The sequence below is a fragment of the Dermacentor andersoni genome, chromosome 1, assembly GCF_023375885.2.
Source record: "Dermacentor andersoni chromosome 1, qqDerAnde1_hic_scaffold, whole genome shotgun sequence".
Lineage (NCBI taxonomy): Eukaryota > Metazoa > Arthropoda > Arachnida > Ixodida > Ixodidae > Dermacentor > Dermacentor andersoni.
The window spans coordinates 57,319,275-57,332,940 of record NC_092814.1 but is presented as its reverse complement, the minus strand read 5'-3'; the positions used below and the strand labels follow the sequence as shown (position 1 = coordinate 57,332,940).

Sequence of the window (13,666 nt, the reverse complement as noted above, 5' to 3'; positions counted from 1 at the left end):
AGTATAACTTTCTATGGCACATTTCTAAGGTAACACCGCATTCACTAGACGCACATTTGTCCCGTTTTGAACCATTGAACTTGTGGCTGTGTGGTGGCGTCTTCGTCTCACACTCCGGAGACCCTGGTTCGATTCCCACCCAGCCCATCTTGCAAGTTGTTTTTTATTTATGAATTGCCTTCCAGGATTTTTCGCTCACGGCCAACGACGCCGACAACACCGGCTTTTCTGCGACATGAGCTCCTTAACGCTATTGCATTAAAATGGCGCTGGGCAGGTCATGTAATGTGTAGAGTAGATAACCGTTGGACCATTAGGGTGACAGAATGGCTGCCAAGAGAAGGGAAGCACAGTAGAGGACGACAGAAGACTACGTGGGGCAACGAAATCAGGAAATTTGCGGTGCTTTAGGAGAGTTTGCGGTTGGGCTTGTTCGTACATGAAGTTTATAACAAAAACATCATATTTGCATCAGTATAATGCAACTACTATAGAATGCGAGGCATAACTTTAGGCAACTCAATATAAAGGAAAAATATTATTTATAATGTGATCCAACAGTGTTTAATGCAGCCATGACCATAGGCTTACAATGGCATCATTGAAGCGATGTGATTATGTGGCATCACCTGTACATGTGCTGGGGCAAACATAGGCATGCATTGTGGCAAAGGATTGCCCATACCACTATGTGTGCTTATACGTTCCAGCAGAAGCACTGCACCAAGTAATCAAATATGCGAGTACATTGAGGTTGCTGCTTTTGTGCATTGAGATGGTGTGGACGCTTATCATTTTACTGAATTAATTCCAAGATAAGCTCTCTTGCAGTAATTTGGCACCTCTGTGTCATCACTCCCGTTTCCTTTCATTGTGCTGAGCGTCACTCTCATTTTACAAACCCACACCATCTACCATTGATAGGTTGGCTATTCCGCAAAACTTAATCATTTGGTAGCTGAGTCCGTCGCCCGCTAAAGCACAAAACTGAGACAAAATAAATATCATGTTTTATTTTAAGCATCATTCTAAACATAACGCATGGGGCTTGTATAGGTTGGCAATTCTGCAAAAGCTTGTTATATTTATCAAGACGTTGTTCCGCTTGAGAAGTCTGCTCACAGCCCATTCAGGACCATGTTCTAAATAAAGCACATTCTTTTTTTTTATTGCAACTGTTTCACGAGGAGAAATGCAGGTGCTTGTAGAGTTGGGGGTGCGCAGGTCTGCAGTAAACTAAAGCACAAAAATAGGAGGAGGCAGACGTTCCAAAGCAGTCCCATTACTGGATACACTTCCATGATGCATGTCTGTGCAGCATCAGCATCTGCCTGGATGCGGTCAAAACTGGCTGCATTCTGGCCTCTTAGCGAGTGCACTGATGTTCTTTCATAAAATTTTATCATAACACTGTGCTTCATTTGTAACTACAATGATCCTTATATGGGTCCCAGCCCTTGTGCAGCTGCACAATATGATAGTTTATTGCACATTGTTTTATGCTAAAACATCCTTTGTAGCTATGGTTGTGTCACACATTGTAAACTTGCACAATGATCATACATGCATGCAGTTAAAAAAAATAGAGTTGTGAAAAGTTACTTGTATTAATATGCCAGTTCATGTTATGTGCTGGTTTACACTTAGAAACAATGTAAAGCTGTAAGTGAAAAGGTAAGAGAAAACAAAGCACATTTTCCCTTCATAGGGGTGTGCTTTGTTGCTGATGTTGTTGGCATGTACTATGTGACGCCAGATGGCATTGTGTGGCTTGTGTTTTCCAGGTGAACACATGGATCAGAAATGGAGAGGCGATGCTCTCTGCCACGTTTGCGATTCCAACTTGCCTCACTGAAGCTGAGCAGTCACGCTCCCAACATGAACAGTTTCAGCTGGCAATAGAGGTGAGCAACTCATTGTTTACATAATGGCAATACACTTTTCAAGAGGCTCCAAATAAACCTAGCCATTGTCAGGCAATATGTGTGATGGGCAGAATACATTGTCTTGTTCATCTTGGCTAAATATTCATGCTATGTGAGCAGGGAGGAGGCTGTGTAAATTATTAAAAGCTTCGGGTGCCCAGTTGTGCTATTGCTGATTTCCTTATTTGCCAGCAATGACATCATCAGTATTATTGTCATATCATTGGTAGCAGTGCGCTGCTGCAATAAAACACCTTGCTTAACTGCCTAGAGCTGACCTTGACTCACTCGAGATGATTCAGAAGACTTGCGATGCCACTGTTGAGTTGAGGGTGTTATAGCGAACACTAAGCTTTGTTCTGATACTGCAGTGCAGAATGGATGACACAAGAGGATACATAAGCAGTGCTAACTTTCAACTGTTCTTTATTTTTCATGTGAACTGTTCACTGCTTCGGTAACATAGAAAACAAATGGGAAAAACAGTGAACATGCATACAGGAACTGTACTATCGCACTCAATAAGAGTTGCAACACAGTATACACATCCCATTATTCTTCTAAACATGGGTGCTACCACTAAATGAAATAGTGTTGTGTTCACTTTTTTTTTTTACAGTGAAGCTGTTAGCCTCAGTTGGTCGGAATTTTTCGTGTCCGTCAGGGAAAAAAAAAACGATAAAAAGTGCATATCTCCTTTGGAATCAGGCATACAACACACAGCTCAGTATTCATTTCAATAAAGAAAAGCACAAAACAAGCATCAAAACCGCATGATGGATGATAAGGCGCCTGTGAACAATGCAAGGCACGTTCCTTCTCCCCATGTGTGTTTCCCAGTAAAGATTATGGTTGCACAAGCTGCTCCGGTGGGAAAGGGGCAACAGTAGCATGGGAATCAGTGAGTGGTATCACCAAACGTCATATATAAAAGGTAGACCTGCCTAGCAACTCATTCAGTTCATTGCAAGACTGCTATGTGTAGACCACGCAAATTTAAGACTCCCGAAGAGCAGCGTGAATACAATGAGCATTGAAGAGTGCAAAATCATAATACTCTACAACGGTGTCATGCTGAGACTAGGCAAAACAATAAAACATTTCGTATGCCCATCTACGGCATTTGAGTGATTTTCTAACAGCTTTGCTGGCCATCCACTTTCGCAGGGTTGGGATGGCGAGTCAATTTTTATGTTGGCACTGCCGTGCAGCTCCTTGGGCCACAGGCTCCCTTGTTGCAATTCATATAGAACATGACGGTATATCACAGTTGCAAAAAACGCCACAATTCAAGAAGTTGAAGAAACCACTGACATTATATTTATAAAAGAATAACCACAATTGTAAATATCATTTAGCTCTGTTTTTAGTGGACTGCTGTATTTTTAATGCTTTACGAGTCTGTTAGCATGTGTTGTTGCGAGCAAACCAGGGAAATGATGTCACGCCAACCCAGAAGCTGCACGGATAATAATAATAATAATAATAATAATAATAATAATAATAATAATAATAATAATAATAATAATAATAATCAGCCCATATTTATATCCACTGCAGGACGACGGTCTCTCCCAGCAGTCTCCAATTACTCCTGTCTTGCACTAGCTCATTCCAACTTGCGCCTGCAAATTTCCTAATTTCATCTCCTCTCCTGGTTTTCTGCCGTCCTCGACTGTGCTTTCCTTCCCTTGGCACCCATTCTATAACGCTAATCATCCACTCTACCCTACCCATTACATAGCCTGTCTAGCTCAATTTTCTTTCTCTTAATGTCAACTTTAATAGTATCGGCTATCCCCGTTTGCTCTATGATCAACACTGCTTACTTCCCGTCTCTTAATGTTAAGCCTATAATTTTTCATTCCATCACCCTTTGCAGGGTCCTTAACTTGTTCTTGAGCTTCTTTGTTAACCTCCAAGTTTCTGCCCCTATGTTAGCGCTGGTGGAATGCAATGATTGTGCACGACAGTGGTAAACTCCCAATCAGGATTTCGTAATGCCTGCCGTATGCACTCCACCCCATGTTTATTCTTCTGTAAGTTTACCTATGTATGTGATTACCTATGAGTACTTGACCTAGATAAACCTACGCATATACAGACTCTATGGTCTGACTGGCAATCCTGAACTCTTGTTCTCTTGCCAGGCTATTAAACATTATCTTTGTCTTCTGCATATTGATCTTCAACCTCACTCTTACGCTCTCTCTTTTAAGGTCCTCAATCATTTGTTGTAACTCGTCCCCAGTGTTGCTGAATAGGACAATGTCCTCTGCAAACCAAAGGTTGCTGAGATATTCGCCGTTAATCCTCACTCCTAAGCCTTCCCAGTTTAATAGCTTGAATACTTCTTCCAAGCATGCAGTGAATAGCATTGGAGAAATTGTGTCTCCTTGTTTGACCACTTTCTTGATAGGTAATTTTCTGCTTTTCTTGTGGAGAACAAAGGTAGCTGTGGAATCTTTGTAGATATTTCCCAAGATATTCACGTATGCCTCCTGTACTTCTTGATTATGCAATGCCTCCATTACTACAGGCATCTCTACTGAATCAAATGCCTTTCATAATTTATGAAAGCCATATAGAGAGGTTGATTGTTGGACAATACGCATTTGCATCCCAGTGCCACTTTTGTGTTTCAATCGTCACATTGTGAAGTAGAAAGTGCTTTCCCTTACTGCTGCCAGTGCTGTGTGTGGGTTGTGTGCTACATTGTCTGAATAACGCTATACAGTTAAGCCTAGATATAATGAAGTGGGTAAAATTATCAGTTTGCTTCGTTATATTGAAATTCAATTTTTTATACAAATAAATACTGTCGCCGATGGATTTTTCTTATATGAAAGACGCCACAAATTTTTTTTGATTATCGAGCAGTTGCAAAAAGCAGTCTCGAATAAGAAAAAAAATTCATTTTGTTGTATTGGTGAGTCCGCAACGAAAGATGCAGTTTCATGCTGTGTCGACGATGTCTTCTTGTCAGCGGTACGAAGTGAAGCCAGCCACGCTTTCGCTTCCACTCCGCCCCTGCGGCTGATAGTGTCACCCGCAGTGGGACAACGCTATCATGAAAACCGCTGAGAGTGGGGAGCAAATACTTCCTCTGCCTCTCTCTTCAATGCTTCTCAGAAGCTCAACATTACGCGACCTTCATTACTAAACGTGCAGGAGGACAGCGCACGTGATGTCACGCCATCTCGCCACACCCACTCACACGTGGCAGATTACCTATGTGAGTGCGTGGGCTGCATGTGCACTCAGCTGCACTGACAGCCATGCGCTGCCACGGTTGCACTCATCAACCTGCAACCCCCCCCACTCCTCCTCGTGCGCGCTTGATTGTGTTGCCATGAGCTTGCCCCCTCCCCATCTTTTCCTTTGCTCCCGCGTGGAGATGATACTCATCAAGCCACCATCCTTCTTGGCTCACCCTCGTACGCTCTCACTTGCACCCAAATCATACAGTGCGCGTAGCACGAGAATCTTATTGCACTTGTACTTTATATGGAACATGACGCCGCTTCACTTTGGCGGTTGGTCGCTCTTAGTCGCACAGCGTGCAGTTTCAGAGGTGCGTTTGCAAGCACCTTTGTAATTCAGCCATTTGACCATCTGCGTCTGCCAGTTTCCATTTATTGTCTCGATATCCCTTCGTGACAGCAATGAAGGTTCGTTATATTGAAATCATGTATAAACACAATTCCTTATATTGAGGTCTTAAATACATGGTGTTCTATGGACAATAAGTTACAATATGTTTAATACTTCGTTATATCGAGAATTTTGTTATAATTAAGTTTGTTATATTGAGGTTTAACTGTACTAGCTCTTGTGAATTACTGTACCATTATGAAAAATCCTCGTAACACTTTTTGAAGGACGCACCTATATGAGCAGCATATAAGCAGTTTTGATATTGAATTGGGGACCCTATTATATGTCTGGTAAGTGTAGAGTTTTAGCACTTGAACATGCATCTATTTTTTTTTCTTCCTTTCTTTCTTAATTTCTTTTTTCTTTTTCTTTCAGAAAACGCATGCGAGTGCCATTCAGATTCAACAGAGGGCAGAGTCTCTTGTACAAGCAAACCATTATGATCCAGCAGCTGTGCGGGCTGTCGCGGAGGCTGTTGACACGTGGTGGCATCGTATGATGACGCATGCTGAGGATCGACATCGCATGGTCACGGCTGCTTTGCGCTTCTACAAGACAGCGGAGCAGGTGACCACGTATTCTGTGAACAGCTTTAAGCAGTGGTTCCATGTGCCATCTGCTCTGCTGGAGCGTATTTCGGGTGTCTTTGTTGGTGTTAGACTCTCACAGTGCTGTAAGAGTAGCATTGTCTCGCAGTGAATGTGTGCTTTTAACTACCTTCGCTATTAAATTTCATTAATTTCCACCTTGAGGCAGCTTTGCTACAATGGTAATTTGTACCTTACCTTAAAAAGCTCTAATGCAGTCCTTAGGATGGCGATGGCAATTAAAACAAATTCAGTGTATTTCTGAGGAATTTTATTTCACTGCCTCTTGGTGCTTAACGATGCTTCCTGGTAAGCGGTAGCAGCATTTTGAGGGCTGGTTGGGTGTCTTGCTGGCAGGTCTACTCTGTCTTGGATAGCCTTGAGCGGGAGTACCGACGCGATGAAGACTGGTGTGCTGCCGGGGAGGAGATGGAAGGTACAGATCGAGGTGCCCAACTGGCCCAGCTTCTCGCCAAGCATCAAGAGAAGAAAGAAGCATTTCTCAAAGCATGCACCATGGCCCGTCGCAATGCCGAGACCTTCCTCAAGTACACTGCCCGGTGCAGCCAACATTGTGCAGGGCATGGGGATGCAAGTTGCCGGGGCCCTGAGGCCAAGGTGAAAGGTGAGTGGCACCTTGCACTCGGTCACAAGTGTGTCCATGATTACAGGCAGCACAAAATTAAGTCACGGAAAGCAGATGCTTTATGTTCTCGGTGCTGTGTTGAATATTTTAGTAAATGCATCTTTATTAGACTGTGATTCAGTTTATTTTATCTCATGAATAAACTATTATTACATCATTGTACGAAATTGGGGCATGTCCCAAATACATCATTTGCATATGTGTAGGCAAATGGTAAGAAACCAAAAAAATGTCAAGAAATAATTTAAAAATGAATAATGACACTGAAGGCACACTAACCAAGGAATACTAAAACCCATATGTCAAGACTCCAAGAATGCACAACACCACAATAGAACAATAGGACCTATAGCACTCACTCGTATATTCTAACTGGAACTAACCCTCCGACATGCACTAGTTGTGGCAGTAGACTTACAGTCCTTATGTTCTCGTTCAGTGCCCATTATTACAAAAGGAGAGAAAAAAGTTCTTCCCTTTCTTATACCGTCATAACTTACCTTTACACCCAGTCTTCTTTTTAGGCAATGACCCTCTATTTAATTTTAAATTAGTACTCAAGTTCTTGGAAGAAACGAGTACCATAGAAATTATTTGGCCAGGCTATTTGTAGCACAGCCTCTGCCTAGAGGCTGTAGCTGCAATGCAGTCACTTACAGAGCACATGCCTCGCAGCCCTTGCGCTGAAGGGCTCCGCAGAGGCACTGGTGCTGCTATAAATTAACACATTTTAGTATCTAATCCTTCACAACGTACTTTTAGAACCATAGGACTCACTTCTCATTGACAATATTTTAATGGATACATATTTTACACCATTAACAACGAATATTTTAGGCCAATATACAGCCACTCGATTTCCACCATATTGAACTATCCTCATTGTCATTCATCACCAATTGTCATGGCGCACTTTGGCCATTTCTGGCCCTTGCACCAAAAAACAATATCCATCAATCGCAATAGGACATTACAGTCGGAACTTGTTATATAATGTTTCATCCAGCATGAAAATGCCTTCATTACGTCCAATATTTGTTGTAAGCATGCATTCAATACTTGTTTACACCATTGAGAACATTTTAAAATTACATTTTTATATTCTATAATTTGTTACATCTGTGATCATTATATTGAGGTTCGACTGTACTAGCATGCGCACCCACTTTGGTAACGTCTGATGTGTGGCATTGTGCATTCTTGGGTTGTTTACTGGTGGCTACCGTATTTACTTGCATAAGGATCACACTCCCGTAATGATCGCACCCCTAAATTTTGTCGTCAAAATTCGATTTTTTTTCTTTCTTGTGTAATGATCACACCCCGAACTTGCCGCAGCGATATGTCGTGTGCCAAGTCTAGCTAATGATGATCGCGCTTACCATCTGTCAAATGCTGTCGAATGCTACGCGAACGACTCTTCAAGACATACCAAGCGGTCTGCACGCACCGAACATTCTTAAACAGATGCCCCATTTCATTCCTTTCATCACTTTCCACACTTCCATGAAAAAAAAAGGTACAACCTAACTTGCCTGGGCTTTATTATTTGTAGGCTTTATAATGGTTGTGGACAACAACAACAACAACAAAAAAGGCGCTTTTCGATTCTTCTCGTCTGCACTCGTGGGCACTCAACAAATCGTGAGCGGCAATGATAGTAGCCACGTTTGCAGTGATATGTTAGAAATGTACCCTATTCATACGCCGACGCTTGTAACACAGCTAAGATATTCGCCCACCCTTAGCAAAAGCATGCCGTATTAGGATAGTAGTGAAGACAAATGCCGCAGTTTCCGCAACGTGCCCGTCATGGGTTTCTGTCACTGGTGGCTAAGCGCGCCCATCTCTGTTTCTGTCCCCTCAAAGTGGTCATGGCTACGTTGTTGCCGCAAACTTGTCGATAGTAATGACATTATTCATTATTAATACGGAAGAAACTGTTGCAATGTGCATGATGTACACGCGAGAAGAAAAAAAAATCGCGTTCGTTGTGTTCGGCTTGCTCCGCCGGCTGCCATTTTTGTTTTGGTGTCCCGCACTGTTACAGTGGCAGCCGTCTATTTGTTGACCTGTTGTCATCCTGCAGCACACGCGGGATGAAAAAAAATTTGTTTCTTTTCGCGGGAAGTTTAACCCGTGTAATGATCGCGCCCCTGAATTTGCGTTAATTTTTTTGACAAAAAGTGTGATCATTGTGCGAGTAAATACGGTATTACCTTTTCCATTTCGTGTGTTTTTAAACTCTTTATTTTCTTTATTTCTTCTTATTGTTTGCATACATATATGCCAGTAATTTTTGCATTAAAGACCAGTTTGAAGTTAGCATGGAAAGTTGGGCTGGCTGTTTATTGATAATTATCGGTACAGCGTGAAGCAGACAAGACGGACAAGAACACACACACAGTGCTTGAAGTTAGTGCTCGTGTTGCCTGCTCCTCATCTCTGTCAGTTTTGCACTGCTGGTAACCATAAATTCCTAAGAAGAAGCCCAGTCACATTATTTGTTACATCACTATGTGTTAGGGCCTTCAAGCACTGTGTCATTGAGCAAAGCCTTGTAGGCAGGCTGACATTTTAAAATACAGCAACAAATAGCAATTAGGCAGCATAGTGCAGAAGAAGGAGCTGTGGGACAAAATTTTACTCTCTCTATTTTTTTTTGTCTTAGTTTCTATATTTCTCAAATGTGTGAACTGACAAGCACCTGTTAAACCTCTACAGCTCTCATGGAACAGCTGCTGAAGCAAGAGAACAAAGTCCTGGAGTACTGGACTGTACGCAAGAAACGACTGGACCAGTGCCAGCAGTATGTGCTCTTTGAGAGAAGTGCAAAGCAAGTAAGTTGTTTGGGCTAGGGTATTACTGAAGCTAGGCCCAAAATTTGGTCACTCTCTGAGACTCCATGTGCATCTGTGAATCATTGTGCCATTGTTAGCTCAAATATATTTAACTTTGTTTTTTCCCACTAAAGTTGCGTCCTATTTTCATTTGTTAAAGATGGTCAGAACATCTTGAACATTTGGTAGCCTAGACTGTGCCTTTTCTCTTTTGGGAGATTTTTAAGCCAGAGAATGGTCACTGCACTTCGGGGGATGCAGCCATAGCAACGATAAGGAAGGTAATAAAGTTATTTCTATATGTGTGGGAACCACTGAGCTACTACATCCCACTTTGTTGGCATAAACTGTCATTGCTGCAATGTCTTGGGTGGCAACCAAGCTGTTGTGCATCCTCTCCCCTTGAAGTTGATTGCGGCAGTTAGCAATGGTGAGTGGTGGATGGGAAATGTCGGTGTACTCAAGAATAACGTGGCCTACAAATCCGTCTTTTGTTCCGCACAGGGAGCACATTGGCTGAAGGTGCATGCTTCAGCAGTTTCTAGCATATGCTTGGGTACTGCTGGAGCATTTACAAAAGACTGCCATTGTTAAAGGGACACTAAAGCAAAACACTAAAACAGTTTAGACAGATAAAGCGTTCTTTGGAAACTGTTTTGTCGTTAATTTCAAAACAATAGGTTGTTTATAAGAGTAAATGAAGGTCAGAGTTTCAGTTTTTCAGTTTCGCGCCGTATCCACAATGCTGGTCCGTCATTGTGACGCCACAGATTTCAAAGTATTTTTTCGTATTTAGGCTGTGTTGGCTCAGCGAAAATTCCCGAAACTTGCCATGTTCAATCTTTGGCTCCTTTAGAACACAATGTAGTCTATTTTTACCGCTGAACAATTAACTAGGCTCTAGAAGATGCTGTCAAGATCCACGATGTCCCAATGAGCTGGTGTGGGAACTTGAAGGCAGTGTCACCACCTGTATTTTGTTATTGGGCTTTTTCTGGTTTACCAATTGTCTTGTCGTGGTAAGAGTGGTGTTTTTGATAATACAGATGGGTAATTTAGTGATACAGAAGAAATCCTTTTCTCTTTAGTGATCCTTTAATCCTTGTTAGCGCAAAGATTTTATGAATGGGCAAAAGCACATTATGCGCAGGCAAGTCTGTTCAGTAAATGAAACAGATTATGTAGTGCATTTCAGACAAAGACACAAGTAAGAAACAAATTATACACACAATTAGTGTCATTTTATAATTTGTTTCTTCCTTGTGTCCTTGTTTGTAAAACTCTACATAATGTGTACCAGTGGCACACCAACAGGCCCAAATAGCAATCTTAGCCCAAAAAAAAAAAAAAAGGACATTCAATTTAGAAACTGAACAACTGGGGCAACCTGTCACATTCGATGACAGAGCGTTCGTAAAGAACAGCAAGAGTTGGTGGAACTGTGTGCCTCATAATCGGGTCATAATTTTGGCACACCCCTGAATTAAATTTTTGAATTTAGTTGATGAAAACCAGGTAGAAATTACTTGTCCAATGCCTGTCGAGAGCTGATAATATTATTAAATCATTGTACAAAATTGAAGCATGGCCCCAAGGCCCCATCATTGGTCACATCTCCATTGCCCAGGTAACTCTAAAAACATTTTGTAAGACTGTTGAAGCTCTGTAGTAGATTTTTGCAAGAATATTTACCAAACTTAAGAACTCATGTGACACCCAGATGTTCAAAAAAGACCATTCTGTTACTTAAACCATGATTCTTCATATTGCCAAAGTAAGTTTTCCCTTGTACTTTCAAGGCTACCTCCAGTTTACACAGGCTTTTTCAATATGGTTTTGATGTTATTGAGGCCCCCTTATAACAGATATATGTGAAAAGACAGTTGGGTTTATAATTGGCCACGCAGTCTTGGTTGTCAAACTTTGGCAGCAGGGTCGTTTCTTGTGTCCAAGTACTGAGAATCTTAGATCGCACTGCTCCTCTTCTTTCATTTGATGAATAAATGGTCGAGGTAACATTTTATTCTTGAATGGAATGTTCACCTCCCGCTTGTAAGGTGACCAATGAACTGTGGAAAAAACCAACTTAATTTCTCCAGAGCAAGATTTATAGTTTAATTAGTGCTAGAAAAACTCGCATGGTTTCCTGCATTAGTTGTAAATCGCTTTTGTTGGCTGTGAAAATGTTCCTTGCATTCATTGGAAGTGATTACTAAGTATCACGACATATCCTTTCATGGGACTTTATTTACATAGCATGTCAGTCAGTGCACGCCTTCTATGTGGCAAATGCTAGCTTGGATGACGTGGGTTGTATTTTTGTAAATGTTTGATACAGAAGGTATTTCTGAACTCAGTACATGAGAAGAGAAACATAGGGGTTCGATTTTTGTTAATCACGACCGTGTAAAGCCAACAGGCAGTGAAGCCAAAGAAAGCATAGGTGTGTTTAAAATTGAAATGTATATACTAATGAAGAAAAGGGAAATGAAAGTGGACGATTGCCAGCGGGGAGCGAACCAACAACCTTTGCACTAGGCATGCGATGCACTACTAATTGTGCTACAGCGATGGCCATCTGTCCAACCACTAACTTGGGTATTTATGTGTATTAGATCTACTGGGAGGGTTAGCCAGTGCCACTCAGAGTCATGGTGGGTGGATGTGGAATACCTTTTTCTGTCCAATGGCGTCGCGTAACATGTGAACTTAAGAGAGCAGGCACATGGATAATAAACCCTCATATGCTACCTAATGGCATCAAGGCTGCCACATTCGACACCCTCGCTATGAATGAATGAGAAAAAGAGAAACAGGGGGGCTCGATTTTTCTTAATAACAACAACCATGTAAAGCCAACAGGCAATGAAGCCAAGGAAAACATAGGGTGTTAAGAACGGCCCAGCTGAGGGGGCAAGTGTTGTCAGCCAGTTGCGACGACGGCGGTGTCAACTTTCAAGGAACGACACCGTTACGCTCTAGCCTCGTCGCCGTTGTGACTGAATGAGTTCGATGAAGCAGGCTTTGTGCCGCAACCCGACACCGCCAACCGGGTCGACTGCGAGCGGGGGAGGTGCCGCGGGAACGTTGTCGGGGACCCCTTCCCACGCGCCGACCAAGACGCAGGACAATGGCTACCCGGGTGCGCTGCGAGGGGCAGCTCCGAGTTGTACGAAATCCGTGTGACGTCGGTTCCGGACCAGACCGTGAACCTGTGTGTGTGTGTGTGTGTGTGTGTGTGTGTGTGTGTGCGCGTGCGTGCGTGCGTGCGCGAGAGAGAGAGAGAGAGCAAGCCGTCCCGGGGAGAGGCGGCGTGTTTACAATGACTGGACGAACGTTTCCGTCCTCTTGGAATCAAAGAGGGGACCGAGTGTTTATAAACTGCTGTTGTGCAGATGCTCGAGACACTTTTTTAAGCAGTTATGTTAGACTGAGGTACTCTCTCAAGCAGTAGTGTTATACTGACATACTTTCTCTCGCAGTCATGCTAGACTGATGAACTGCATGTAAATACTCGAAATAAACCCTTATTCCTTGTTCTCGATGAGAAGCAGTCCTTCCGTTCATCAACGTCCTCAGCGTGGATAAGTTGGATGACGGCATGGGCCAGCTACCTTCTAATTCATGCCGGACTCCAATCTTGACAACGGATCCCGAGCGATGGGATTGAGCCCCCAATCCTGACAAGGGGCTATTATCTGTGGTTGAAATTGAAATGTAGAAAATAATGAAGAAAAGGGAAATGAAAGTGGACAAAAATATAACTTGTTGCCAGTGGGGACCAAACCCACAACCTTCGCGTTGTGCGATTAACTGTCACATTGATCGATATAAAAAGGCAAAGCGATGAAGCATTGATATAGAAGGAAAGCTTGCCTTTCTGTTAATATTTTATTCAATTATTGTGCTAAGCAACCACATTAATCTCTTTGTAACTTTATAAATATGGTCAAACTTGCTTAGCCAAGGGCATTTTGATTTCCCCTTTACCGATTTGGTAATGCCACCATT

General features: G+C 42.4%; 1 protein-coding gene across 3 annotated transcripts in view; it reads left to right on the top strand.

The window, feature by feature from the left end:
• trio (trio Rho guanine nucleotide exchange factor) overlaps nt 1-13,666 on the top strand; it is a 251,643-nt gene that overhangs the window by 48,084 nt on the left and 189,893 nt on the right. For all 3 annotated transcript variants that reach the window (XM_055061522.2, XM_050192948.3, XM_050192949.3), the window contains exons 20-23: nt 1,785-1,904; nt 5,958-6,149; nt 6,527-6,794; nt 9,540-9,655. In XM_055061522.2, coding sequence (XP_054917497.2) covers nt 1,785-1,904; nt 5,958-6,149; nt 6,527-6,794; nt 9,540-9,655 — 696 coding nt within the window. The remainder of the gene's footprint in view (nt 1-1,784; nt 1,905-5,957; nt 6,150-6,526; nt 6,795-9,539; nt 9,656-13,666) is intronic.